General features: G+C 50.2%; 2 protein-coding genes across 5 annotated transcripts in view; one reads left to right on the top strand and one right to left on the bottom strand.

Moving 5' to 3' along the window:
* XRRA1 (X-ray radiation resistance associated 1) overlaps nucleotides 1–9,486 on the top strand; it is a 34,059-nt gene extending 24,573 nt beyond the window's left edge. For both annotated transcript variants that reach the window (XM_090030825.1, XM_090030824.1), the window contains exons 16-18: nucleotides 41–153; nucleotides 1,299–1,404; nucleotides 3,247–9,486. In XM_090030825.1, coding sequence (XP_089886951.1) covers nucleotides 41–153; nucleotides 1,299–1,404; nucleotides 3,247–3,554 — 527 coding nt within the window. In that variant the 3' untranslated portion in view covers nucleotides 3,555–9,486. The remainder of the gene's footprint in view (nucleotides 1–40; nucleotides 154–1,298; nucleotides 1,405–3,246) is intronic.
* A 149-nt stretch (nucleotides 9,487–9,635) lies between these two features.
* The window catches only part of RNF169 (ring finger protein 169), a 54,291-nt gene continuing 37,156 nt past the window's right edge, over nucleotides 9,636–26,770 (bottom strand). For all 3 annotated transcript variants that reach the window (XM_090030826.1, XM_090030827.1, XM_090030828.1), the window contains 4 exons: nucleotides 21,858–22,001; nucleotides 21,068–21,180; nucleotides 19,362–19,461; nucleotides 9,636–16,475 (listed from right to left, as the gene is read on the bottom strand). In XM_090030826.1, the coding sequence (XP_089886952.1) occupies nucleotides 15,273–16,475; nucleotides 19,362–19,461; nucleotides 21,068–21,180; nucleotides 21,858–22,001 (1,560 nt within the window). In that variant the 3' untranslated portion in view covers nucleotides 9,636–15,272. The remainder of the gene's footprint in view (nucleotides 16,476–19,361; nucleotides 19,462–21,067; nucleotides 21,181–21,857; nucleotides 22,002–26,770) is intronic.

Below are 26,770 nucleotides of genomic sequence, written 5' to 3'. Positions count from 1 at the left end.
ACAAATTTATCGAGTGCTTCCACTTTCTTTCTGGCCCCAGGAATCCAGCAGAACGTCCAGGCTCTGCAGCATGCTCTCAGGCACCCCCTCGTGTACCGTGACTCGAGGCCAAGGCTGGACAGCCTGCAGAAACCCTATGTGCCCAGGAGAAAGGTAAAGAGGTTGGACCCTGAGGGCAGAAACATTGTGTACCTCTGCAAAGCCAGAACAGCTCCAAATCAAAACTCTGGATCCAAGTGTGGGGATAAATCCAGATCAGAACTTGGTAATGGGTAAAGGTCGAGCTGAAACCTTGGGCCCAAATGCCCCAGCCAGGTCTGGATCAGAACTAGGACTCTCGTCTTTTCTCACTACATCTAATCCATAGTCTAGCAGGTGCCTCCTCATCTAGTCATGCATGTACTAACTATAGGTGCGTCAGACTTCAGAGCCTGGTAATAGGTGCTAGCAAATGCTTTTACCAGAACAGCAGGAGCCAACTTTGTTGGCAGGAGTGTCACAAATTGACCCCATGCCCTCCCCAGGTGCCACTCTGATACCCTTCCCCTGCTGCTCTGCTTTCTGCTCTGTGCCCTGCCAGCAGCTGTGTTACCTGTCCCCTCCCCGATCTGCTGGGTGCCACACACACAGGCTGGCTCTGGCACTTGTGGCACCCACACCGCAGGTCGGCCACCCCGGATTAGAACTTTGTAAAGGACCTCAAGGTATTGCCTAAAAGCTTGTCTTCATCCAGTCGTGTGGACTTGATCTCCACTCTGGAGCATGGTGGGCTCCAAGACATGCCATGTTCCAAGCTGCGGTGGCTTGTAGTGTGCAATTTGAAACACGGATGGGATGGGTGTGGGCCAGCACAGCTCTGGTGAATGGACTCAGGAGTCCAATGTTTGATAGCCCCTCAGCTAGGGCTTACTGAGATCAGAATGGCATTTAGAAAAGTCCACCTGAATAGCTACTTATGGAGTAAACACCTGGCAGCAGAACACCTCAAGGCCTATACAGCAGGATTTCTTGTGGCAGTGGGCAGCTGAAAGAGATGGCTTAGTCTGGCATAGTAAAACAAGGATGCATGGCCCTGGGATGCTTCCTTAGGCTTGAGCGAAAGCTCCAGCAGCTTTGCCCAGTGCCGCAGCTCAGCAGTTAAAATGGACAGGTCTTGTTTCCAACAGGAGAACGCTTTGCCTACCCCTGTGAGACTGGGTGGGAGGGAACAGGGCCGGACTGTCAGCATGCTCACAGGAACGAGGGGACTCGCTCTGAGGGAGAGTCACCCCTCCTTACTCTTGCTTGCTTTCCCACAGGTTGGGAAGCCGCCTGGCCCTGCTCCTCGATGGACAAAGGCAGAGGTGCTGGAAGACCTCCTGGTGGCCATGAGATGGCCTGTGAACATCACGGAAGTGCCGCTAGGTGTGTTCCACCCAGCCCACGACTCGTCTCAGGGTTTTAATCCTGTGCAGAGATTGTGCTAGAACTGAGTGTGGAGGCGCTGGACACACCTGCCTTATAAGGATTAGATTAGTGATGGTAACTTAGGTGGCCCAGTGGTTGAGACAGCAGACTTGGGACAGGATGTCTGGGCTCTGCCCCAATTTTCCCCATGGCCCAGGGATGCCAATGGCTGTTCCACTCGATGTCGATGTCTCTGCCCCTTGGTTTCCTCATCTCTTCAAGGTAATGATCCTCCTCCAGGAGGTGCTGAGGGCTTTAGAAGCTGGGAGGACTCAGCCTGTTACAGAATCAGGCCCTCTAGAGCCAGACCTATATGCGTTTCCTTGACAGCTCAGATGCAGGTAAATAAGGAAGTAAAGGTAGCATGGACCCTGCTGCTTCCATTTCTGACATCAGGAAACAATTGCTTTCAAATCTGAAAAAGCACCAACCTAACCCTAGCAGAAGGGTGAGGAGGACAGTCAGGTGTCTCAGCTCTGGAGGGAAAAACAGAGTGTACAGGGAGTGCTGGCTTGGTTCTTGAATCCTCTGCAGCAGTGCTTCAGGTCAAAAAGGCCATGTTTCAGGTGCTGTGATCACTCTGCACTGGGGCTGTGGACTCAAGCCCTAGCACTGTCCTGCACACATCCTGCTGCTTTACAGATGAGGGAAACTGAGGCAGGGAGGTTAAGTGATTTGCTCCAGGCTACAGTGGAGTCATAGAATCAGAGAGGTGGGACAGTTAGAGACTTCCAGAGGTCACATCTAGTCCAGCCCCTGCTTGAGGCAGGATCATCTGTATTCAGACCAGCCTGTACAACTCCATAATTTAACTTCTTAGCAAAGCTACTGTCAACCCAGACACAAACACAAGGCCTAACTCCTGCACCTGCCACAGGTAAAGCAGGGGGACCGCAGCAGCCAACATCCTGCTGCTGTGAAAGGTTGTTAATGTACACGAGAGATCCCAGGTATAACCCGTGCCCTGCCCCCCCCCGTATCAGCCTGACCAAGGGCAACATTTCTTCCTGGCCCCAAATGCAGCAGGAGTCTGAGTCTGAACAGAAGCAAAGCCGTCTAGCAAGAAACCTCCAGCTTTAAGTCCCAGCAGGAGCATTGGCACAGCCCAGTCTCCATCCCCAGCCTGGGCCTACAGCCAGCACCCAGCACCTCTAGGGGAGGCTTAAAAAGACCCTGACACACATAGCCAGGGGCGGAATGTCTTCCACAACCCATGCAGCAACCAGCAAAGCCCAGAAGCCTGGAAAATCCCCATAACAGAAAACAGGCATCACTACACCCAGATCATCCCCCACCAGTGCCTGTCCAACCTCTTCTTGAACCCCTCCAGTGATGGAGTGCACTGCCTCCCTGCTCTAGCTGTTCTCACTGCTTTCTGAGTCAGCCTCAGAAAGCCTGGGGCCGAATCATTTACTCAGGCCACTGAATCAGCTTCTCTTCCTGCAGAGTAGAAGCTGTTTCAGGCACAGCCACAGCCTCAAGTGTTTTTGGGACTAAGCTGCTTTGTGCTGCCACTGTATTGTGAGTCACGGCAGAGGCTCACGTGTCTGCAGTGAGGCGCTTGATGCCTGGGTGCTTCTGGAAAAAAAACAGTCTTATGCTACAGGGCCAGCCTTTCCAGTGCTGATCCTCACCGACTCAATGGGGGCACCGGTGAAGCAAAGGGTGTAGGGTGGGTGGACATTGGTTTCCCCAGGGGAGTTGGGAGGGAAGCAGCAGGAGAATAAAATTCAGCATGACCCCAAGGAGAACTGAGTCCAGGGGAGAGCCAGTGAGATAGTGACTCTGATTTTTCCCTAGTGTCAGTGTTGAAGAAGAAGACGTCCAACCCGAAGGAGTACCAGGAGGCCCTGCGGCTGGTGAGGGAGTTCCAGAAGACATACAAGGCCACGATCGCCAGCTCCAACAAGACCCTTCCCAAGGAGTGCAGGAGAGTAGAAGGGTTGGGTCAGAGCCCAGGTGCAGGAGCTTTTGCCGAGATCCAGGAAAGCAAAGAGCAGCCGTGGGCTGTACCAGCAGCTATGGCCAAGATCCAGAGCCTCAAACATTGTCCCCTGGTGAAGGGAAGTCCATCCACGGGACCAGCCAGAGTGAAGTTTGCTGCATAGACACATCTCGGGGAAACTGGAGCTTCTCTGTTTGCGTTGCTGGAAGATGACGAGTTTTAGAACCAGTCTATTGCAGCGGTTTGGAAATGCGGAGCAGCAAAAGGACATGCGCAACTCGGCCAGTCTCAGATGGTGACATCCATGTTTGCTGGAGCAGCGCAGTCATATTTGCTGCCGTCCACATCATCACAGCTTCAAGCATGGAAATAAAGAGCGCACAAACCTCCTGCAGTTCAGCCCTTGCTCTGGTGTGGTCGACCGTGGGGCATCCTGTGGCTTCAGGCACTTAGCAGATTTGCAGTCGAGCTGTGCAAGGGAGCAGTGCTATAACCGACTGCTCCCACATGGGAGAAGACCCAGAGGGGGTGCAGTGGTGTGGCTGCACCCCTTTTATCCCTCCTCCAGCAGGTGCAGGGAGGGGGAATATGCCTCTGGGCCTCTGCTGCCACCAGTTCCCAGTAACTGCAACCCAGCTGGAGTGGACAGGAGCTTGTCTTGCTCCCAAGATTGCACCCAGGAGCGGCAGGCAGGAGAGGGGAGTGAAGGGAAGCAGGGGAATACTTACCTGCCTTGGGACTGAGCGCTGGCTGCAGTGCTGTCCACCTGCCCTGGTGTAGGGGAGCAGGGGTGGGGAGCAGGCTGGGAGCAAGGGGTGATGCAGCCCGTCCCTTCGCTTACCAGGCTTACATTCTTCATCACCAGAAGTAAACCCTCACCCCTTTGAGATAGCCTCAGTTCCCCCCCAGGGGCTTGGGGAGAGGATTGCTAAGGGTGCAGTTCAAATCTATGTGCTCACATGCCCCGATCATGGGGCTGGGAGAAGCCCTTTCCCTGCCTTGGGATTAGTCAGCCCCATTTCAGGCATTAATCACTCTTCTGGGGCTGGGGAGGAATTTCTCCCTTGCTGCCTAACTGGCCTCTGCACTGGGGTGGGGTCACCTCCCATTCAGCAGTCCAGAGGCCTGGGGAAGGGGGCGTGACATCGTCCAGTGCATGTTGCCACCATTTGGCCTGGGCCCAGCACTGGCAATGGTTCAACATAGGTTTGTGTCCCCCGATAAATCAACTGCAGTTGGATATGGCAGCAGGGAATGGGATGGGAGGAGACAGCCCTCTCCTCACCACCCCTTGGCTTTCATGTAAGAAGTGGGTACAAGGACATAGCTTATACAGTGTGGGGAGATGGCAGGAGCACTCCATCAGGTGGAAGAGATGGCAAAGGAAGGGCCAATGTGGCTCCCATCTTCAAAAAAGGGAGGAAGGAGGACCCGGGAACTATAGGCCAGTTAGTCTTACCTCGATCCTGGGGAACCTCTCTGAGAGAGTTATCCTGGCACATGTCCCGGAGGGGCGAGCGGGGGAGATTATGCTTAGGGGCAACCAACACGGGTTCATTAGCAGCAGGTCCTGTCAGACCAACCTGGTGGCCTGCTACGACTGGGTCACCAAATCCTTAGCCACAGGGGGAGCAGTGGACATCGTCTTCCTGGACTGTCGGCAGGCCTTCGACACCATCTCTCACCCCGTTCTCATTAAGAAACTGGGGGCTGTGGTGTCGACCCCACACAGTCAGATGTGTCGCCAACGGGCTGGAGGGCCGCACCCAGAGAGCGGTGGTGGTCAGGTCGTGTTCGACCTGGAGGGATGTGGGCAGTGGGGTCCCCCAGGGCTCGGTCCTCGGGCCTGCACTGTTCAGCATCTTCATCAGCGACTTGGACGAGGGGGTGAAAAGCACCTGTTCAAGTTTGCTGATGACACTAAGACGTGGGGGGATGTGGGCACGCTAGAAGGGAGGAATAGGCTGCCATTGGACCTAGACAGGTTACAGGGGTGGGCGGATGAGAACAGGATGGGATTCAACACCGACAAGTACAAGGTGCTGCACCTGGGGTGGAACAACCGGCACCATACCTACAGGCTGGGAACTCCCTTCTCGTCAGGGCAAAGGCAGAAAAGGATCTTGGAGTCATCACTGACGCCAAGATGAACATGGGCCGGCAGTGTGGGGACGCAGTCAGGAAGGCCAACCGCACCTTGTCCTGCATCCACAGATGCATCTCGAGCAGGGCCAGGGAGGTGATCTTCCCCCTCTATGCGGCACTGGTCAGGCCGCAGCTGGAGGACTGTGTCCAGGTCTGGGTGCCGCACTTCAGGAGGGATGTGGACAACATGGAGAGGGGCCAGAGGAGGCCACTCGCATGGTCAGGGGGCAGCAGGGCAGGCCCTACGAGGAGAGGCAATATGACCTGAACCTGTTCAGTCTCCACAAGAGAAGGCTGAGCGGGGATCTAGTGGCCTGTTACAAACTAGTCAGGGGGGACCAGCAGGCACTGGGGGAGTCCCTGTTCCCCCGAGCACTGCCAGGAGTGACCAGGAATAACGGTTACAAGCTGGCAGAGGAGAGATTCAGACTAGACATCACGAGGCGCGACTTCACGGTCAGAGCAGCTAGAATCTGGAACCAGCTTCCAAGAGAAGTGGTGCTGGCTCCTACCTTGGGGGGCTTTAAGAGGAGGTTAGATGAACACCTTTCTGGGGTCGTTTGACCCCACTCTTTCCTGCCGTGGCAGGGGGTTGGACTCAATGATCTGCTCAGGTCCCTCCTGACCCTAGAAACTATGACACTTATACAGGACTGGAATGACCGATGCTGTCAAGGCAAGACTGGACTTTTGTCCGGAACAGACACTGGACCCCAGGCACACATGACAGGGCGCAAGGCAAGGGCAGTTGGATGCTATTCTGTCACACAAGGAATCACACTAGCAGTCCTCTGGGACCTTCCCAAACCCATCCACCTGTAACATAGCGCAGGAGACGTTCCCACACCTTGACTTGGGACCCCTCCTCACGCCATCATTTCTGCATGGGCTGGGTGGCTTCCTGGGGGTGACAGCTGCTAAACATTACTGGAGCTCACTCCGAGTCCTGCATTGGTGCCTTCCAGCATCTATGAAGGTCTCTATTTATACAGCAACTCTCCTTTCCCCATGGCTTGTTCTGATCTGCAATGCTCCAACATAGATCTTAGCCCTAATTCTGCTCTCACTGATTGCACTTGGATCAGCAAGGCCCCCGCTGGGCTCTTCTGAAAATCCCACCCTAGGCGATAGGTGGAAGCCAGAAGCCTTGTCTATGCTAGAGAAATGGTGCAATCCTCTCTCATTTTGGCCAATACCAGTTCAACTCAACAGAAGCTGAAGACAGAGATTAGTGTTTGCCTTATGCCATCATCACGTCAGTCCAGTCCAGTCCAGTCCTCGCTGCCAACTCATTCTCAGCCTCAACTTACCATAGTCCAGGGCTTAGGAGCATTTCTTTGCAGCACAGGCTAGCTAACACCTCGGTGGACTGGACGCATCAGTCGCGGTTTCCTTCCATTCGCTAACAGACTTCAGGAGCCAGCGGCAGCTGTGACGCGCGTGTGAACAGACCCTGGAAGGATCACGTTGGGGTGTGTAGTGACTTCAGAAATAATAAAAAAAAAAAAATATACTGGTCATTCACCTTAAGAACCTGGTTTTTATTCTATGTTAACCTCCGCCTTTATCCTGTGGTTAGAGCCCTCTTTTCTGCTGTTAAAATGCACAAGGTATTTGTATGATTGGCACATTTCTATGTTGTGACAGGTTTTCACGACCATGGTATACTCTGCTTGGAATAACAAGCCACAATACGAAAGAACCCCGCATGTTATCGTACCCGCGTATTATACACATGCAAGTAAATGATCTTTCAGTAACCGCTGATTTACTTTATAATGTTGAGACCCAGAATGACCACAGTCTTTTGTTGCACTGCCGTTTGAGTTGTAAGGTGAGGACACACCAAAGCACAACAATTTAAAGCATAGTGGAAAAAAGGTAGCAACATCTAGATTTGTTTTCAACAGTTTGACAGGAAACACCAGAAAACTAGGCATACACAAAAGCCCATTATTTGTAATCAGTTAAAGGTTTTTTTTTCTTTGCATAGTGAAGAGCTAATTCTATCTCTGTTTGATCCTTTGCGGTGGGTGAAGATACAGGGAAGAAACAGGTTTGCATCAAACAGCACGTAGATCGTTCCGGCTTCTGAGCTACGGTCCCAGTAACGGACGCATCCCAGTTTTCACCTAATTGCGAAGATCTACAAAAGATCCCACAGATCTACATCACAGTGATCTTCTGGGCCTTCCTGTCCACCTCCAAGAGTTGTACAAGGAACGGTCTTCCGCTTTCTCTCTTGAAAAATCAGAGAGGATGGGTTTGGATGAGATGCTTCCCAAGTGCACAGGACAAGCTCCTTGTCAGCCTTTCACTGAATAACTACAAGATGGCAAAGAGATCCCAGAAGTCCAGCTGAGAGCCCAGGAGGGCTATCCTTGAAGCATTGCTAAAGGCCTGTTTTTAAGATCAGTTATAGTCTTTAAGGCTTCTACCTCCCCCCTGCTTTCAATGATAAAATACAAAGCACTTGTTCAAGCTCTACGTCATTGACTACTGCATACTGCATGTACAATATCGTTTGAAGAAAAGAAATACTGACAATATAGGACAGCGTTATACAATCATCTTGCGCAATCCATTCTTTTGGCACTTTTCCTTCATTTGCTTACTGATTGACGTCCGTCGTCGCTGACCCCAGGAAAGCATGGCGATACCGATTCCCCCTCCAGCGGAGGGAATGCCATAGATTCAGAGCAACCTTTCAGTCACGTGGCGTCTTTGGCAGATTCAGTCATTCAGCTACGACACAAAATCCCGAGCCCCTTCTGGTCACACACAAGTGCTACGAGCAAGGGCGACCGCTTGCTAGTTGGGTCTTCCAGGAAGGCAGTAAGGTGGGGGAAGGTGTCCAAGATCTTAGGCACGTGCCTGCGCCTTCTGGCAGACCAGAGGGATTGTGCTGCATCCCTCAGAGAACTCGGTATCAGAGGAGGAAGATTAACGATGATTTCCAAATACAGCCATTTTAAATAAATACTTGATTTTGCTCTAGTGCCTCCACAAAATGCGGAGATCCTGAACAGCATCCACGGTTCTGGTGTCTCAGTGCGAGCTGTTACGTCTCCTTGTGACAAAGGAAGCGTGCATTTGACTGTTAGTGTGCGAGAGGGGCTGGGAACTTCTGTTCTTTTAAGTGAGGTTACATAAAGTACGGTTTTTTAAACACAAGCTTTTTAGTAATAAAAGGCTTGTTCACCTTAAAGACAGTGTTAAATGAATAAATACATTCCCTTAGATCTTATCTTAAAATCGCCTCTTTAGTCTCTGGCCTCTCCTCCCACAATTTGCACCAGCACATCAGTGGAAAGATGCCCAGCACCTTCCCAGGACGCGGGGACAGGCTGCAGGGACCCGGTCATGCTCTCACTGACTTTTAAGGGAGCAGGATTTGGACTGCGCTCTAGAACTGGAGGGTGACTGACTGGGGCCTGTCTTCATGAAGCAATGAGATGGCGAGAATAATTTTAAGGACTGCACTTGTGTTTCACAGAAAGGTTGCGCTACCAGAATGCAAAACTAGCGCAATGCTTTGTGAATAAGCACCCCCTCGAACCAGCCCCACCACCACACTGGAAGATGCTGCTGCATCCTGGCAGTGACCAGCTTTTCGAAAAGGAACAAGGTCTTTTAGGACCTGCAATTATTCTATACGTGCACACAGAAATCAAAGCCCTCCTTAAATAAATACAGATGCACTGGACCAACACCGTCAGAAGGGCCTAGCAGGGTCCCAAGCTGTATCTACTGAATCAGTGGCAGCTTTGCTATCGACACAGACCTTTTGTGTGAGCAACCCATAGAGAGCAGAGCACATAACAGACATTCAAGCATTATTTTCTTCCACAGAGCTTTGGCTCAAGGAACTTTTTTGCCCTATACAGTGCCTCTTACACATCCACTGAGACTCAGATTTTGTACAAAAAGAGATTAAACACACAATAACACCCCCCCCCAATATTTAAAAAAGTGTTCAAAAACCATCCAAAAAAGGACACTGGCCTGGTGGGCAGGATCCCCAAATCTCATTCCCAGAAGACACGCACTCGATTTGTAAAACCCACGCCAGGCTCTCAACAAAGCCAGCGCCAGAAGACACCATCATGAGCATGCCGAGAAAGGATGGGGACTGACTGAAGAAGCCTGTTTCAAGTTTCAAGGCGTTAAAACTAGGGGTAAGAAAACTGAAATAAAATAAACCCAGGATGTCTGGATAGTACAAAAAGTTTTAGCTCTTAGAACAAGGGAATGAAGGGTACATAAAAAAAAAAAAAAAGCAATTTTGTCCTTAAATTAACCTGCCGTTCTTAAGCACTAGAAGGGACCAAATTCAACCCTCAGTTATTCACATCCACCCCACCCGACTGACTTCGGCTACGTCAATGACTAGCCAACGTCCTTGACATCCACTGTTGGCTTCAGCAAGCTCAACTCCCTTGGAGTGAATGAATTTGTGCCTGCGTCGGTCAGCAGCGCGCTTGGCCCGGGGAGGTTGCAAGCGTGTAACTGAGGGCAGAATTCTCTCTCCAAAGAGGGTCAGACCGTACCGAACCCGCGAGCCGTAGCCATCCGGGTATAGTCGCGTGCGGAGACCCAGCACCCATTTCCTGACCTCGCATACCATTTGAACATCCAGCAGTTGGTGTGTTAATGCGATAATATATTATGTCATCATTGCTACAAGATTTCTCAAAATGAAAAAAAGTGTCGATCTGTTGAAATATAGTATTTAAAATATATAAATTTCATCCATTAAAATATAAGATTTCTTATTTCTTTTTCTTCTCTTTAAAAAAAAAAAAAAAGAACGAAACAAAACCAAAACATCTGGTTCAAAGTAGCATGGAGCTTCAGGGTCCTTGTAGTTACACTGTGGAAAGGGGAAAATAAAACCAATTTCTTTGATCCCAGGAAGGCAAGCCATTCATTACCACACACGCAGAGAAGCTGCCAAGGTACAGGAAGTGAAGACATGCATCTGAGAGGGAAGAGAACAATTAAACTCTTCTACAATCAACCCCATCAGTATGCCATGCAACCAGAACTTCCCCAGACCCCATCCATCCCCCCAGCAGCCTGCCGCGCTACCTGTTAGGCATCTCTTACTATCACCTGGTGCCAGGGCCTGCAAGACGTTCGCTGGCAGGTTCACACCATGAAGAGAACGGTTGTGTTTAAAGCAGAGAAGACCTGTGTAGTAGCAGGTCTGGACTCACAGTGAATACACTGAAAGGCAGTACTCGAGCAGGGAGCGGGCTTGACACTTCTGAGCCCACTGCTGGTGGGAATTAAGGGAGTTTCAGCTCAGTTTTAACAGCAATGATAATTACAGGTGGGAGGAAAGGGAAGAATGAATCATGGTCCTCTCCTAAGTAAATGCGCTTGACACTGGCTTTGGGCACAGACACATAATATGCCCAGTGACACCAATCCTGTCCTGTAACCAGTCCAAGACACAGGAAAATCAGCACCCGTTGGACATGCTGCACTGGCACCATGCATTGCTGGGGGAAGCTCTCCTGGGTTATAAAAACAGTTCTGCTGAATCTACCCAGGTGATGTAGCTTGCTTTTCAGAGTACGGCACTAAGAGGCCTATACTGTTTCCTATACCTGAGCTAGCCATACACGGCCCATCGTGCCTTGCGGACAGACAGGTTTTGTCTTCTCGAATACCAGGCAGGCTGTCTGGGACATCGGTTATTTGGGCCATGCTGTGACACCAAACTAATGGTGAGAGAGAGCCCTGCAGGAACTGACTGGACTGACCGCCACGTCTGGGGTGCACAACGTGCTCTCCCGTGGACAGGGCCCCGGGCCCAGAGTCAAGAATGCTGGGTTCCCTTCCCAACTCCAACGGCAGCTTATGGCTCGACTGTGGGCAAGCCACTTAGGCCCGGGACGTCACTGGGCGTTGAGCACCCAACATGAGACAGAAAGAGCCAAGATACCGAAAGGTGCTGGATGCCGGCAGCTCTCAAGACTCCAATGAGAGCTTTGTATTACCCAAAGCTGGTGACTATATTGGGATATGGCCACAGCTTACACATTCATGAAGCAATGGCAGCAGATACTTAGAGATACGAGATGCTCTGAACAGGAGTGGGAAGAAAGTGCCAAAGGCATTGTTATGACTGCAGGACTCTGGTTCCCCAGCCAGCTGGTTTGCATTCAGAGAGCAATGGCAAGTTTACAAACTTGGCTGGGATGATATAGTTGGGGCTGGTCCTGCTTGGAGCAGGGGGTCGGACTAGATGCGACCTCCTGAGGTCCCTTCCAGCCCTCGTCTATGATCCTATAAAGCTGCACAGCTCTCCCCTGCAGCTAGTGTGCAACAGGATTAGTATGGACAGATTCTCAGTAAGAAATGAATGCAGAGCCTTCTCTTCCAGGATGCTGAATGCATCTTTAAAGATGCTTACGGGGGAGTCACAAGGAAATGAAATCAGTTCCTTACAAGGGTGCAGGGGAAAGAGGGCCAGAAAGGAAAGCCTCTCTGTTCACAGAAGCCAAGGCAGGGGCGGGCAATTATTTTGGGCAGCGGGCCACTTACTGAATTTTGGTAAGCCACTGAGGGCTGCAGGCCAGGCAGCCAAAGCCAGATAAATATTAATTTTCTAAATTATTTAGGGGCTCCGTGGGCCGGATAGAATGGCCTGGCGGGCCACAGCTGGCCCCCAGGCTGCATTTTGCCCACCCCTGCGCCAGGGAAACCCAAGCAGAGCAGGGTGGAAATCTCCACTTCCCCTGACACCATATGGCTCATTTTCAAGAACACGTTCTCAGTAATGTCCTTGTTTTCCACATTTCCTACTTTGCGTCTGGCCTCATAACCTATGTTCCTGACTCCCGGATGGATTTCTCCTTGTGTGCCCTTGAAGGAGTGTTACAAAATTGCATCCTACTCTTAGCTCTCATTCGCTGGGAAGAAAGCATGAAGCAGAACCACAATCCTGTCCTACTGCTATAAATTTATGAAAAATTAGATAATTATACACCGTGATAAGGATCCGTGCACTATTTCTAGCAGCAATGTAAGAGAGTGGAAAAAGACATAGGATTGGGGGCCTTAACACTGGCCTAGCTGATTCATGTGACTAGGTCTTTTCAATTTCTGTCTCTGCTGAGAGGGCAATACAGCAACGTGCAGGCAATCCAGTACCTTTTTGGAGAGTGCTGGGGACAACTCCTGGTGCAAGTGTTGGAGAGGCCAGGTAGGGGCCGTGCTCTTCTCGACCTGCTGCTGACAAACAAGGATGACTTGGGGAATGTAGTAGTGGATGGCAATTTGGGCAGCAGTGATCACGAGATGATTGAGTTCAGGATCCTGAGGAAAGGAAAGACGAAGAGCAGCAGAGTAAAGACCCTGGACTTCAGAAAAGCAGACTCTGATGCACTCAGGGAACTGATGGGCAGGGTCCCCTGGAAGGCCAGTCTGAAGGGGAGAGGAGTCCAGGAGAGCCGGTTGGATTTTAAAAAAACCTCACCAAGGGCAGGAACAAACTATTCAGATGTGCAGGAAGACTACCAAGTATGGCAGAAGACCAGCTTAGCTTAGCAGGGAACTCTTTAGTGAGCTAAAACACAACAAGAAAGTGTACAAGAAGTGGAAACTTGGACAAATGCCTACAGAGGAGTATAAGGTATAAGAGTATTGCTTAGGCATGAAGGGATGAAATCAGGAAGGCCAAAGCACAACTGGAGTTGCAGCTAGCAAGGGATGTAAAAGGTAACAAGAGCTTCTACAAGTATGTCAGCAACAAGAGGAAGGTCAGGGAAAGCGTGGGTCCCTTACTGAATGGAAGAGGAAACCTAGTGAGAGATGATGAAAAAAGGCTAAAGTACTCAATGCATTTAAACTTCAGTCTTCACTGGCAAGGTCTGCTCCCAGACTACTGCACCTGGCAGCACAGTCTGGGGAGGAGGTGAGTGGCCAGCAGCGAAAGAACAGGTTAGGGACTATTTAGAAAAGTTTGGATGTGTACAAGTCCATGGGGCCGGACAGGATGCATCCAAGGGTGCTGAGGGAGTGGGTTGATGCAACTGCAGAGCTGCTGGCGATTATCTCTGAAAACTCATGGCAACAGGGGAAGGTCCCAGATGATTGAAAAAGGGTGAATATAGTGCCCATCTTTAAGAAAAAGAAGGAAGATCCAGGGAACTACAGGCTGGTCAGCCTCATCTCAGTCCCTGGAAAGATCATGGAGCAGGTCCTCAAGGAATCCATTTCTAAGTACCTGGGAAACAAAGTGATTAGCAACAGTCAGCATGGATTCACAAGGGGCAAGTTATGCCTGACTAACCTGCTTGCCTTCTGTGATGAGATGACTGGCTCTCTGGATGCAGGAAGAGCAGTGGATGTGATAAAGCTTGACTTTAGCAAGGAGTTTGATATGGTCCCCCACAACATTCTTGCAAGCAAGCTCAGGAAGTACAGGTCAGATGAGTGGACTGTAGGGTGGAAAGAAAACTGGCTGGATGGTCAGGCTCAAAAGGTAGCAATCAGTGGCTCATTACTTAGTTGGCAGCCGATACCAAGTGGAGTGCTCCAGGGGTCAGTCCTGGGGCCAGTTTTGTGCAATATCTCCATAAGTGACCTGAAAAATGGGATGGAGTGAGAACTCAGCAAGTCTGGGGAGTAATAGATACTCAGGAGGGTAGGGCTAGTAGCATGCAGAGAAACAGCCAGATTGGAGGATTGGAAAAAAAAACTCTCACAAGGCTCAATACGGAAAAGTGCAAAGTCCTGCACTTAGGAGGGAACAATCCCATGCACTAGTGCAGGCTGGGGGTGACTGGCTGGGCAGCAGCTCTGCAGAAAGGGACCTGAGGGTGACAGTGGACAAGAAGATGAATAGGAGCCAGCAGTGCGCCCTTGCTGTGAATAGCATGCTGGGCTGCACTGGTAGGAGCATCACCAGCTGATGTCTGGAGTCCTGTGTCTAGCCTTGAGTCCCCCCTACCAAAAGTATGTGGACAAATTGGAGAGAGTCCAGTGGAGGACAATGAAAGTGGTTCCAGAACTGGAGCCTATGACTTGTGAGGAGAGGCTGAGGGAAGTGGGCTTAATGGGGAAGAAGACAGAGGGGATTTAACAGCATTCTCAGTGGGGGCAGATAAAAAACCAAGGAGAAATGGTCCCCAGTTGCAGCAAGGGAAGTTTAAGTTGTATTTTAGGAAACACTTTCTCACGAGGAGGGTAGTAAAACACTGGAACAGGATACCTAGAGAGGTGGTGGGATCTCTATTCTTGGAGGCTTTCAAGACCCGGGCAGACAAAGCCTTGGCTGGGATGATGCAGTTGGGGCTGGTCCTGCTTTGAGCAGGGGTTGGACTAGATGTGACCTCCTGAGGTCTCTCTCACCTATTTTCTATGTTCTTACTGCTGGCTCAGAAACTGCTGGTGTCATGGCCTTAGTAAAAAAAAAGCCCGCTTTTAGTCTTAATTTAAAAATGTCATTGACCCATTTCAGTGCATTTCAGTGTATGCATGGTGAGATCAAGACTTCTCTTCTAGACTGAGGGACTATACAAGGCAGATAGATGAGTGTGTGTGCGAGTGTGTGCATGTAACCTGCAAGGACCCCAGCTTCTACTTGAACTGGATCTCAAGTGTTTTACCATCAAAAATGAGAAAATTTTGCAGGTGGAAGTATGACAAGAAAATAGTTTTTTCCTATAGGCTTTTTCAAAACCTCATGTCCTCTAGAAAAGGCAACATCATCCGCTAAGTGCTACTTCGCACCCGTAGTGCTCTTTGACCGCAAGAGATACTGATCCACTCTTCCTTTCCTCCTATCCACTGTCCTGTTTTCGCTGTCAAAAATTTGCTGCAGCTGCAAAGCCAGCCGCCGGTCCTCCTCCTCCTGCTGCAGTTTCTGCTCCATCTCCCTCACCAGGGGATCGTCGACGGCCAAGCCCATCTCGCCAGCTGTCTGCCTCAGTCTTTTAACAGACCCATTCTGTTCCAAGTGCTTTGTTTTACAACATCTCTTCCGGCCCCGGCGCAGCGAAGGGGGCTGTTCACTGCTGACATTTTCAACGGAGTTGCAGGTACCATTCTGCACATTAATTAATTCACTATTATTCAGGTATTTCAGCTGCTTTTTCCCTGCTGTCTTGACCAGAACTCCCCCTGGGCTACTGTCTGGCGGTGCTGGGTTGGCTCCAACGATTCTTCTGGTCATTATTTTTGGGCCAACGCTAAGACAAGATTTGTCCGTGTAGGAATTTGCTTTGACATCAACCGTGTCTTGAGCATTCAGAGAGGCTCTGTTTGTTCTTCTGTTAGGTTCAGAGGAACTGTTGTCTACTGTTAAGGTCTGTGAACCTCTTTTCTTGTCACCAGCCCCTTCTGGCTTACCTTTGCTGATAGAGGGGGAATAATCTATCTCCATGTTACTGTCTGTGGCGGTGTCAGGGGGGACGTGATCATTTAACATTCGTGGTTGCTCTTTGCTGGAATGAAGGGAGTTTGCAAGGTCAGGAACCAGGAAGTCCTCCCCGGTCTCTGAAGTCAAAGATGTCAGGGTGGCTTTAGAGAGAGTCTTTTTGATCTGGCGCTCCTGAAAGATCTGCTCCCATTTTTTCAGGATCCTGGGGCTTGCTTCATAGGTGGTTGGTTTCTGCAGGCTCCGGCTGAGGTTCCTTGGAGTTGACTTAATGATCAAAGGACTCAGGACACGGCCATCAGGAAGTCGCTTTGGAGGGGTGCACGGCGAGCAGACGATGGGTTTGAAATGATTGAGCTCCTCTGAGATGCTGTCGTTGCTCTCGGGGCTGATGGAGCGCTCCGGTTTGTGCAGTGTGGACAGCGAGGAAGCCGAGTTGAAAGCCAGGCGTTTCTCTGCAGTCAGATCGGGAGCGGAGAGGCAGCGATTGTTTTGGGTGGATAACAGTACTCCGATGGGTGTGGATGCACTGGTTGCTGACATGACCTGCAGGACAAGTCATCGAGGTTAGAAAGCTCATGGTTGCTGGGGGGGAGGAGGGAGGGGGGGAACACAGGGATTGCAGTAAGAACACAAGCACAGTAACCACTGGACCCGTGTATCAGACCAAGATACCTGTTGTACCAGCCAGCCTCAAACACCTTATTTGGCTCCGGCCAGCAACTTTCTTCCCCCCAACTTTAACAATGGGCACAAAATCTAGCCTCTCTCCTAGCCCGAGGTCCTGCCTGCCGGCCTCTCAGCTGTGCGCACTCTAATCTGGAAAGCAGCTTATGACACCGCAACAAGTCCAGCTCTCATAGTCTGAAGCAGACTTGGCAACCAGAGCAGGCTGGAGCACATTAAATGGCTGATCATGATGCACTAAACCCCACATTCATCTACAGCATCAGGATATGCTTGTTTCTCCGCAAGGAGGGGAAGTGGGCTGGCTGTACTAGTGGCCAAATGCTTGAAGCAACGGAACAAATAAGGGTCTGAGAATCACTGGCATACACCAACCAGCAGCAGGATTGTTCTGCAAGGAGCCGCTGCTGACAGTAGATAAACAGAAAGATTTTCTTTCCATCAGCTGACTGACAGGGGGGAAAAGAACAAGTATTAAACCCAGGCTTTAACCCCTCGATCTCAACAAGTGGAAAGGGTGTCTGAAGGACACAGAGCAGGACCAGTAAAATAATCAATCCCCCATGAGTTACCCGAACACAAAACTGTTTCAGCTGATGGCATTCAAAGGAATAGTGGAGTCTGCAATGGATCCCGTCAACCTCAATGGGACCTGGCTTGGGCCCTCTGAGAGGGACCTTTTCCAGGACCAGGGGCCATGACTGCAACCTCAGGAAAGCTGGCAGTCCTTTGAATCTCATCACCCACACCATTTGGATCACCCAAGTATGGCTGAGTGAGGACTGTCATCGCTTTCTGCTTCCCAACCATGCTGGCACTCCAAGGGACTCCTTGGGTTTCCTACACTAACTGGATGTTTTGCATGGTTGGATTTCACTTGTGGGGGATGAAGAGGAGGCTGAAGAAGAGAGGATTTAACTGCACCAAGTGGAAGGTCCCAGTAAGGGAGGGAGCTGATGTGGGGAGGACAGGGACATTACTCTGTTCCAAGATGAGTTGTGAAGCTTGCAGGGAGACTGATTTAGTGAGGATCGCTGGCTGGGCGGGGGGTACAGAGGGAAGTTGAGGTACCGCATCGATCAGTGGAGGTCAAGACCCTGACGTGCAGCTGGAGGAAGGAAGGCTCTGGAACAAAGGGCTCAGTCCATGGCTGTAGAGGACACCCCACCCCCATGCCGGGAGGCTCAGAGAGCAGGGGGAAGGAAGGACAAGAGATGAAGGGCTGCAGATCTGCTAGGCAGGCCTTGCCACTGAAGCATGCCACATCTCCCACCTTGACTGGGCTGGACCTTTGCATGTGGACACAAGGCACCAGGTACCGGGTGCAAGTGGGCTACGCAGCACGGACTGAATCGGCAGGGATCACACCTGCTGCGGGAGAGCCAATGCCGGGCAGCACCGACCAGACCACACCATATGCACACGGGAAAGCTGCTGTTGTCGTTGCAAACCATTGGGATCCCACTGGCCAGAGGCATGATTAGGAAGAGGCAGAAATGGCTCCTTGTTGGAGATTAGTAAAGGAGTCAGAAACAGAAAGAATGACCGACTAGCATGGCTTCTGCCAGAGAGGGCAAGTACTGGTGCTGACAAAGGTTTTAGGGACTGAGAAACCCTTGTTTCTTAAGGGAAACATTTCCACAAACTGCTTCCAGAAACAGCAGAAGCAACTCCCTAGATGGGCTGGAACAGCAGCCAGACATTACCTGAAAAAGCTCCCAGATGTGCTTAGGAACCACGACTCCTACCAAAGCCTGTATGCACTGTGGGCACACAGTGTCCCTGCAAAGCAGGCCAGTCACTTCCTTTCAATTAAACACTGGGCCCCATGGTCTTCCCAAAAAGCCAGACTGGACACGCTCTTTGTAGACCTGTGCTACCCGTGCACAGGCAGAGAAGCAAACGCCAGGCCAACAGTGATCATTTTTTGCTCCATCTGAAAAACAACTTGACAGGGACTGGTGTGTCTAGGGGGAAGTAATTATTTTCCAAAACACAGACAGGAGAAAAAAAAAAAAAAAAAGGTTGGGTGGGGCTAGAAGATTTCTTTCAAGGCTCTGAGGAGGTCCATTGGTTTAAATAGTCAAGGAATCAGCTTGGGAAAAAAAAAAAAAAAAAATCACCAAAAAGGAGCCTTTTGACTCAGTTTCATAGATTTCATAGACATTAGGGCTGGAAGGGACCTCGGGAGATCATCGAGTCCAGCCCCCCGCCCCAGGGGCAGGAAGTCAGCTGGGGTCATAGGATCCCAGCAAGATAAGCATCCAGCTTGCTCTTGAAGGTGTTCAATGTAGGTGCTTGAACCACCTCCGCTGGCAGACTGGTCCAGACCTTGGGGGCTCAGACAGGAAAGAAATTCTTCCTTATGTCCAGCCTGAAACGGTCTGGCAGGAGTTTGTGACCGTTTGACTTCGTCATCCCTTGGGGCGCTCTGGTGAACAAACGTTCCCCCAGATCCTGGTGGTCACCCTTGATAAATTTATAGGGTGGCCATCAGATCACCCCATCAGATCAGTTACCACAGGATGCAAGGCCAAAAAAGGAAAAAAGCGCAAGTGTTGTCTGTTTTTTCCGATATCAGCTTCTCTCACAGAGTCTGAGCAATCACCCAGTGCTAACACCTCCATTGACAGAACTTGGCAGTTTCTGTTTCTAAGTGACCAGCGTGGCGGTGTCTTTACCAGCCGCCCTACACAAGAACATCTCCCCCAGGGAACGTGACACGCTTCCAGATTCAGCCGGTACCTTTGTTTTGCTGGCTGGGGCTGCCCGCTGCCTGCTCTTTGATCGATCTTGGAGGGTGTCATTGCAGCTCTGACTCCTCTCCACCTTGGAGGTGAGGCTCCTGGAAAGCAGGGATGAGGAACACATTCAACATGGGTATTCACTTAAAAGCAACACATTAATGACACCAGCAACAGCAACCCACACTGTGTGGGGTGGAGGTCCCTGCCTTGGCAGAACTGAGCTGGCCCAGGAGACCCTCCATGTTTGGGGTGGGGAGAATCGGGAGGCAGACCGACTGGGCACTCTAGTACATAAAGGATGTAGGTGCCTATCTTAAGCGTCCTCAAGAACAGGACCCAGAACCCACTGTTAGGCACCTGGGCTCCCCATACAGAGCAAGGGGGGAGACAAAGGTGCTGCAGAAGGGTGATCCCAAAACACCCACATACTGAGCAATGCCAGCCAAACTAAGCACTAGGGGGCATCTGGGGCTTGTATCAGGGCTGCAGGCTGGCACTTCCTTGCTTCTCCTTTGGAGGAACAGAGCAGGGCTCACTGTTGCCTTTTGAAACATGGCTGGAGGAGGCAGAAGAGGAACTGGTGGTGGTAGCCCCACCTTTTAAGAGCCTCGTGGTCAGAACACGGAGAGCCAGCTACAGTCCTTTCTGCACAACAGCACAGCTTCAATAGGAAGGATGGCATCCAAAGCTCAGGCTGGTGGTTACTGCAGGGTCTGGTGGATTGGGAGATCTAGCTTTGAACTAGGCTCCCCTTTTCCCAGGCAAATGCTGTAATCACTGGGCTCTTAATTTATTTTATTTAGCAAATGCAAATCGGTGAAGCCAAGCAATAGCTTTGGCACTGCTGACTGCCTTTAGAAAGAAAGCAGCTAGGTGTATGCTTTGAAAGGGTACGTTAGACATGGTCTGTGCAGGCATGCTGGACCAGACCCCTGGCAGGGGATCTGCCTAATTTCTGGAGCCCATTGGGGCCGAGGCCGGAACTGGGTATCTAACTGCTTGGGCTGGGGCAGGCAACTGGGGGCACTCCCCGTCAAGCAGGAAGGACCCTAACAAGGTTAGGTATGTCCAGGAGTGGTTGCAAGGTGAGCAGATTTGCTCTCAGCTGTAATTTCAGTCCTTGTGTCTTGTTTCAGGTGCTTTCTTTGGGCCTGGCTCCACACATCAGTCTGCTTCTTGGGGCACTACACCTTGCCCCACACCCAGAGCTTGTGGCACATTACTCTTCAGTAACTGCATGACATTATGAAACCCCTTGTCCTCTCTCATCCTAGTGCTCCTTAACTTGTTTCTCTTTACTCCTTGCATCACAGTGTAAAACTAAGTTATGAGGCAGAGGACGTTAGGGGGTGTTTGTGAGGGCGGTTTAAATAACAGCGTTATGGATGAAGCCACCACATAGGTCATCATGAAGCACAAACAACAAAAATGGAAGTTTAACAAGCTCTAGAATAAATCCTTCCCAGGATTAACTCCCTGAGAATTGTGCGACAGCTACGAGACAAACAGAGCTCGTTTCCCCCCTGTAATTCCAGTCTCATGGTCTCCAACTTGAAAATAGCCACAGCTAATTTTGGGTTACAACAGCTGTTTGAATGAGATTTTCAGCACCTCCGGGATGTTCACAACAACGAAATGATCACGAGCAATATTTAGGTTTGTCATGGACATTACTCAGTTTGCACCGAGCCCCCAACTTCTTACCCTGAAAAGAAAGGAAAGGAGTAAGCGCTGCCCTTGGACACAAAAGCCGACCGATGCGTTTGTTTGCCCTGGAAAGGTTCCTCATTCTCCGAGTCCGAGAGTCGTTCAGGAAACTGAAGTTAATCAAGGAAGAATTAGCTGACACACACAAAATGAGTCACTTGGGAAACAAACTTTTTTTTATTACAACATTTCCAATCCCCAAGAATTCCATGCAGCGGTTACAAGTGACATGTGCAGAGAACAGAATGATTTTCTAGCTGGCGTTAATGGTCACAGATCCACTATCACTGGAGCTACAAGAGTAGCCAAGTGAGGAGCTGGTCCAATATTTTCACCTGTATTCATTATATGTTGCTAGCGTTACAGAAAATGCTACTTTAGGAATGCTTTTAAAGGCATTATTTCTTGCATTCCTTTTGCTACTGTGAAGTCCAAAGGGCCAAGGCTCAGAGGAATCACATATACCTGAGGTAGGTAGAGAAATAGAGAATTGTATTTACAAAAATACATGGGGTGGGGGAAGATAGGATGGTATGGTTTACAGAATATATTTCTACTCTGTAATATCATAGCTGAACTCAAGCTACGATCTCCAGTCCCTTCAGGGGTAGGAAGAAATAAGGCAATTCTGCTATGAAGTTCTCTTTTCTAAGGATATAAAAGTCCAAGTCTCAGCAGCGTAGGAGTGGCAAATACCGGACTTTAAAGTAAGCAATTTTTGTGCCTAGAAGAAGTTACTGCCCCAGGACTGGGTCCTGACAATGCAGAGCTGTATTTGGGTACTTACACATTCCTGATTCATTTTAAGCATCAGTGGTTCCTCTTTTTTTTGCTCTTCCATTTTTCTTTTTCCCACTTCCATGTCTTCCAGAATTAGCTTGTGAATCAGATCCTCTGAAGTTTTCTCCTCTTGTAATTTTTCTTCTCTCAGCTGTGCAAAAGAGAAAACACGAGAACATAAGAGCTGCCATTTACCGGGTCAGATCATAGGTGCATCTTGCCCGGTCACTGGGCTGTGCACTGGCAGAGAATAGATGCTGAAAGGGAGAGTGAACGGGGGATGACCAGGGTTTTTCCACTGTTCCTCTCCCACTTGCAGCCACAGCATTTAGGGTCTAGGAAGTTACCGTACTTGAAACATGCTGTTCGTAGAGGCTGTGTGTTTACTGAATTAAACATGGACCTCGAGAGTCTGAAAATCCTACGTTCTAATCCTAGTGCAATGACTTGCTGTATGATTTCAGCTGAGTTGCTTTATACCTCACTATGCATGTTGGTTTGCACATCTATAAAACAGGATCGTTATCTAACTCTCGGGAACACGCTGAGCAGTCGTTTCTGCAAGGTTACACACACACTTTGTGAGTACCACAGCTATTACTGCCTTCACACATCTTGAAATACCAATGGCCTTGTTCTTAGGCCCACCATTTGATATAGCCTTTCCCTTGTATTTCTTTTGAAAATACAAAGAGACAAAACACTTTCACCTATTTTAAAGGATCGGGTGACTGACCTTGTAACAAAGGTGCAGGAAGGAACTGTGTTACATACCCGTAACACTTCCTGTTCAGACAAAGGCAGCTTTAATTTTCAAATGGATTATTTATTCAGACACACCAATAGTGTTGATTTAATTAAAAATCTGCATTGGTTATGCCGTTACCTATATTAAAATACACTAAAGTACAAGTTGTTTAGAGGCAAATGTCTGCAGGACCTTACACTCGGACTGTATTTCAAGACCATGTTATTATTTCACAAAATCAAAGAGCTGGAAGAGACATCAAGAGACCATCTAGCTCACGCCCTTGCACTGAGGCAGGACCATCTAGACTATCCTAGACAAACCTATTTCTAACCTGTGCTTTAAAATGGTCTTTTCTGCAGAAAAAGCTGATTTCTCCATGTCCTTCCCCAATGGATGTGGTCACCACCTCTTCGTAACAACCTTTTCAATACTGCATGACTTATGCTTCATCTTAGTCCTTCGTTCTCTAAGGACGCAGTGCTCAAGCTTTGGCCCAAGCAGCTGTGTCAACTGGCCCATGGGGCTTTCTACAGGTCTGGAAATTTGGTGGCAGGAGAGCGGAGGAAGTGTTAACTTCCTCTCCCCTGCCGCCAAATTTCTGGACCTGTGGGGAGTCCTGTGGGCCAGATGATGTGGCTCTGTGTACTAGATCATGCTGGTGCTCCATAAGGCCGGTGTGCTGGCCACACCAGCATGCAAATGGATCCAGGTGCATGGGGTTGGACTAGCATGCAGCCAGATCCAGGCAGGCAGCGACTGGGTCAGCATGTGACAAGATCCAGCAGCACAGGGTCAGCCCCAGACCCTACCCCCAGGCCTACCCTGTGCTGGATCTGGCTGGCAGACTGAACTGTGCCACTCATCGGCCTGTGGGACTGGTGGGTTGAGTGCCACTGCTCCAGACTAAAGAAACCCAATTCCTTCAAGCCGTTCGTTCCCTAGAAGTTGTCCAAAACTTTTATCTTCCCTCACGACTCTCTCCAATTTGTTCACATTGCTCTTAAAGTGCACTGCCCAAAACTGAAGTTGATCACAAGGGATTCTGGTTTTCTCTATTTAAAAATCACAAATACGCTGATTTGACCCCTGCCCCCCCAATTCCATGTTTGTGTGCGATTAAAATGGAATACCATTATATGTGAATATATCAGTTGAATGCTGTTTTATTTGCAGACAAGGTTCTTTGGGTGAATCTGATATCTTTTATTAGACCAACTTAAATATTTAAATATTTAAATAAAAGCACCTTGTCTGCCTATGTCCTTAGACCCGCACGTCTACAACCTATGCCCCGTAGCATGTTTTATTTGCAGTTTTTAAATGATTTGGAAGCTTCAATCATTATAATAAAATAAGTTCTAAATACCTATATATTTTGGCATTTGACTTTGGTTTTGTTTTTTATTGTGGGCCACCGCTGCCTCCTCATGGGAGTGGGCTGCAGGGTAGGTGTCCTGGCTTGTTGACACTGCTAGCATGCAGGTAAAGGACCCTGCCTACCTGTCCATCTCTACCCCCATCACAGCATGGTGCACCTGGGTCCTGGAGTAGTGATGCTGCCTGGGTCCCCCTGAGGGCCTCAGTGCCCACAGACAGCCCCCAACCTGGTGCTCCAGCCTCCACCCACACAGTCCTGCTGCCTCTCTCTGCAGCCCCCACTCCACTCCCCAAGCCCTGACAGTGTCACCCACACTTCACACAGCCTCCCTCAACCCCCCAGCCATACTGGTGCCCCTTATTCCCAACCCACAGCAACCCTACCCCTGTCCCCAGCCAGCCCCCAGCAAGCTTTACGTACTCCAAAGGCTTCAGGAAGGAAAATGACCCTGAGCCAAACCCTGGCTGACTCAGATCTTCAGGCCTTGCTCCCTCCCCTCTCTGGACAGGGCTTAGGGTTTCCTGCCCTTTTTGCAAGAAGCTCTTGCAGGCTGGGACTCTGCCAGTTTGCAGAGAGATCTTTGCACAAGGAAAAACCCACAGATCCCTCTACTCCAAATGCAGAAAACCCACACTCTTCTCCTTTTAATGGGAAAAATGCATGTTTTTCTGCAGGAAACAGAAAACCTGGATTCCTGTTGATCACCAAGGGTTCGGAAAGCAAACTTTATCAGGCCTGACCAGTTTGAATACATCTAGTTTATCTAAATAGCAGGACCACACGGCCATAAACATTGCCAGCTCCAAAACTGCAGAAACACAGCCTTTGCATGTGACAGCAGCGGTGCCAACCTTATCCTTCCCCTCCAGTGCCCCAGTGAAAGAATGAGACCAGCTCCATGTGCCAAGAGTGGGTGGTGATGGCACTGTGGTGGGTGGTTACCACTCTATGGAAAACCAGCTTGGGGGGCAGGATCCACAGTTGTGACCAGTGTCACCAAGTTGTGCAGAGGCATCTTCCTGAGAAGGGCTCCCCCTGAGCAATGCTGAGATGATAAATGAAGGGTTTGAGGCTAGGGGCTCAGGGGAGTCAGGGGAAGCCAAGAAGCAAGATGCTTATTCCTATTCTGCCCCGCACTGTCTTTCCTCTGGCCTCCAAATGCATCAGAAAAAGGAATAAGTCTCCAGTGATGTGGAAACCGGTCACTCATGGGAGCGGGGCTGGTTAGGAAAACTGATGCTTGCAAATTCAGGCACTAGGGCCTGTCCAAGAAGCTGCAAGTAGGGGCATTCTTCTTCCACGGGTGATCTGTGGGCTCTGCCCGTCCTCTGCTCATTGACCCAGACTGGTTACATCCGGACAGAAGTGAGGAGAGGTATCACTGCTGACTGAGCGGATGCAGGCTGACAGTCCAGTGTGCTTCTGGGCACACGATGGGACATGGGAAGCATCTCCTTGCAAGGCCTGACTTCAGCAAGCCAGAGATCTCCATCATTCAGCAACCAGTAGCAATATTTCAGAGGTTAGTGGGGAACCCCTGCTCGCAGGGCGACAGGTGGAAGTGGATGGGCCGCCTGCCAATTCTGAGCAGCCAGATGCAAAGGGCAAGGGAGTAAGTAGAGCCTACTGTGACGGTGTTTGCTTGAGGGAAGCCTTAAGGGAGCATTTTGGTGCTGTGCCATGAATGGTAACGACATTTGCTTTTACAGGCAGCACCCCAGTCCTGTGCGGGGAGGAAAGGTCACATGCTTGGGCATGCTGGTGGCCATCCGTGCTTTAATGCACATGCGGAATCCCAGTGTGAAAGAGGAAAGGCTTTATTTTAGGTAACAATACACAGTGATGAAATGCAGAGGGAATGGGCACAGCGAGCCACCTTGTACACAACAAAACTGCCTGAAAACACCAGCTTACAGACAACTGACCCCTAAGCATTGAGCAGGCAGAGTCTGGAGTGAGGAGAAAGGACTAGGGGCTCGTCAGCATGCTGCCTAGAGTCTGGGGGAGGTAAAGCCAGAGTTTCCTGTCCCATCTGCAGCTTTCCGTGATGCAGCCCAGTGGAGGAGATGGTGCGTGTGCCTAGGCTGAGCTAGGGTGTAAAGCTTCTTATCACAGGTGTTTTTCCATGCGATGATGTGATCGTGGAGCGTTAGGCCTGCCGGTCAACTAGTTTCTGCTGTACCACCATCACTGCTTCAGTAGATTCGTTACATACCCGTACCATGGATCATGCCAGGTCGAGACGATGCTCTGCTCTGGGATTCACCAAGAAGCAGCTTTATCTAGTCTCCCTCCTTCGGGGTCCTCGAAGCCAGCCCTGGCCTGACTTCTCAAGGGGCAAGCCTCTGGCTCAAGACCCTGCCTCCTCTCTCTCCCTGGCTTCCTTGGCAACCTGCAACACCTCTGCCTCCAAGAGCTCTTTCTTATTGGTCAGCTTATTGGAAAGAGCGCCAATATCCCAAACAGCACAGCAGACAGCCCAGCTCCAAACACAAGTCTTTACTGTACACGGCAGCCCTTTGCCCTCACTTGGGCCCCTGCTTACCCCTCTGTGGGACTACACTCTTTATGCCATCCTTCCCGGGACTTTTCACCTCTCACCCCAGATCCCTCCGAACCTCTCGCTCTCTTCAGGCACGGGCCACCCACCTGATGGGATGAGGGCTCTGGAGGCATTGCTGCGATACCGTTCTAGGCTCCTGAGATGACGACAGTAGGTCATCCATGTTTCACATCCATAAAGAAGGGTGGAGATGATGACTGCATCGCAGACCTGGATCCTGGCGTCCTT

The sequence above is a fragment of the Crocodylus siamensis genome, chromosome 1, assembly GCF_052110815.1.
Source record: "Crocodylus siamensis isolate JL-2025a chromosome 1, ASM5211081v1, whole genome shotgun sequence".
NCBI classification, from domain to species: Eukaryota; Metazoa; Chordata; order Crocodylia; family Crocodylidae; genus Crocodylus; species Crocodylus siamensis.
Note: the sequence above shows the minus strand (reverse complement) of the source record. Positions and strands in the feature narration are given on the sequence as shown.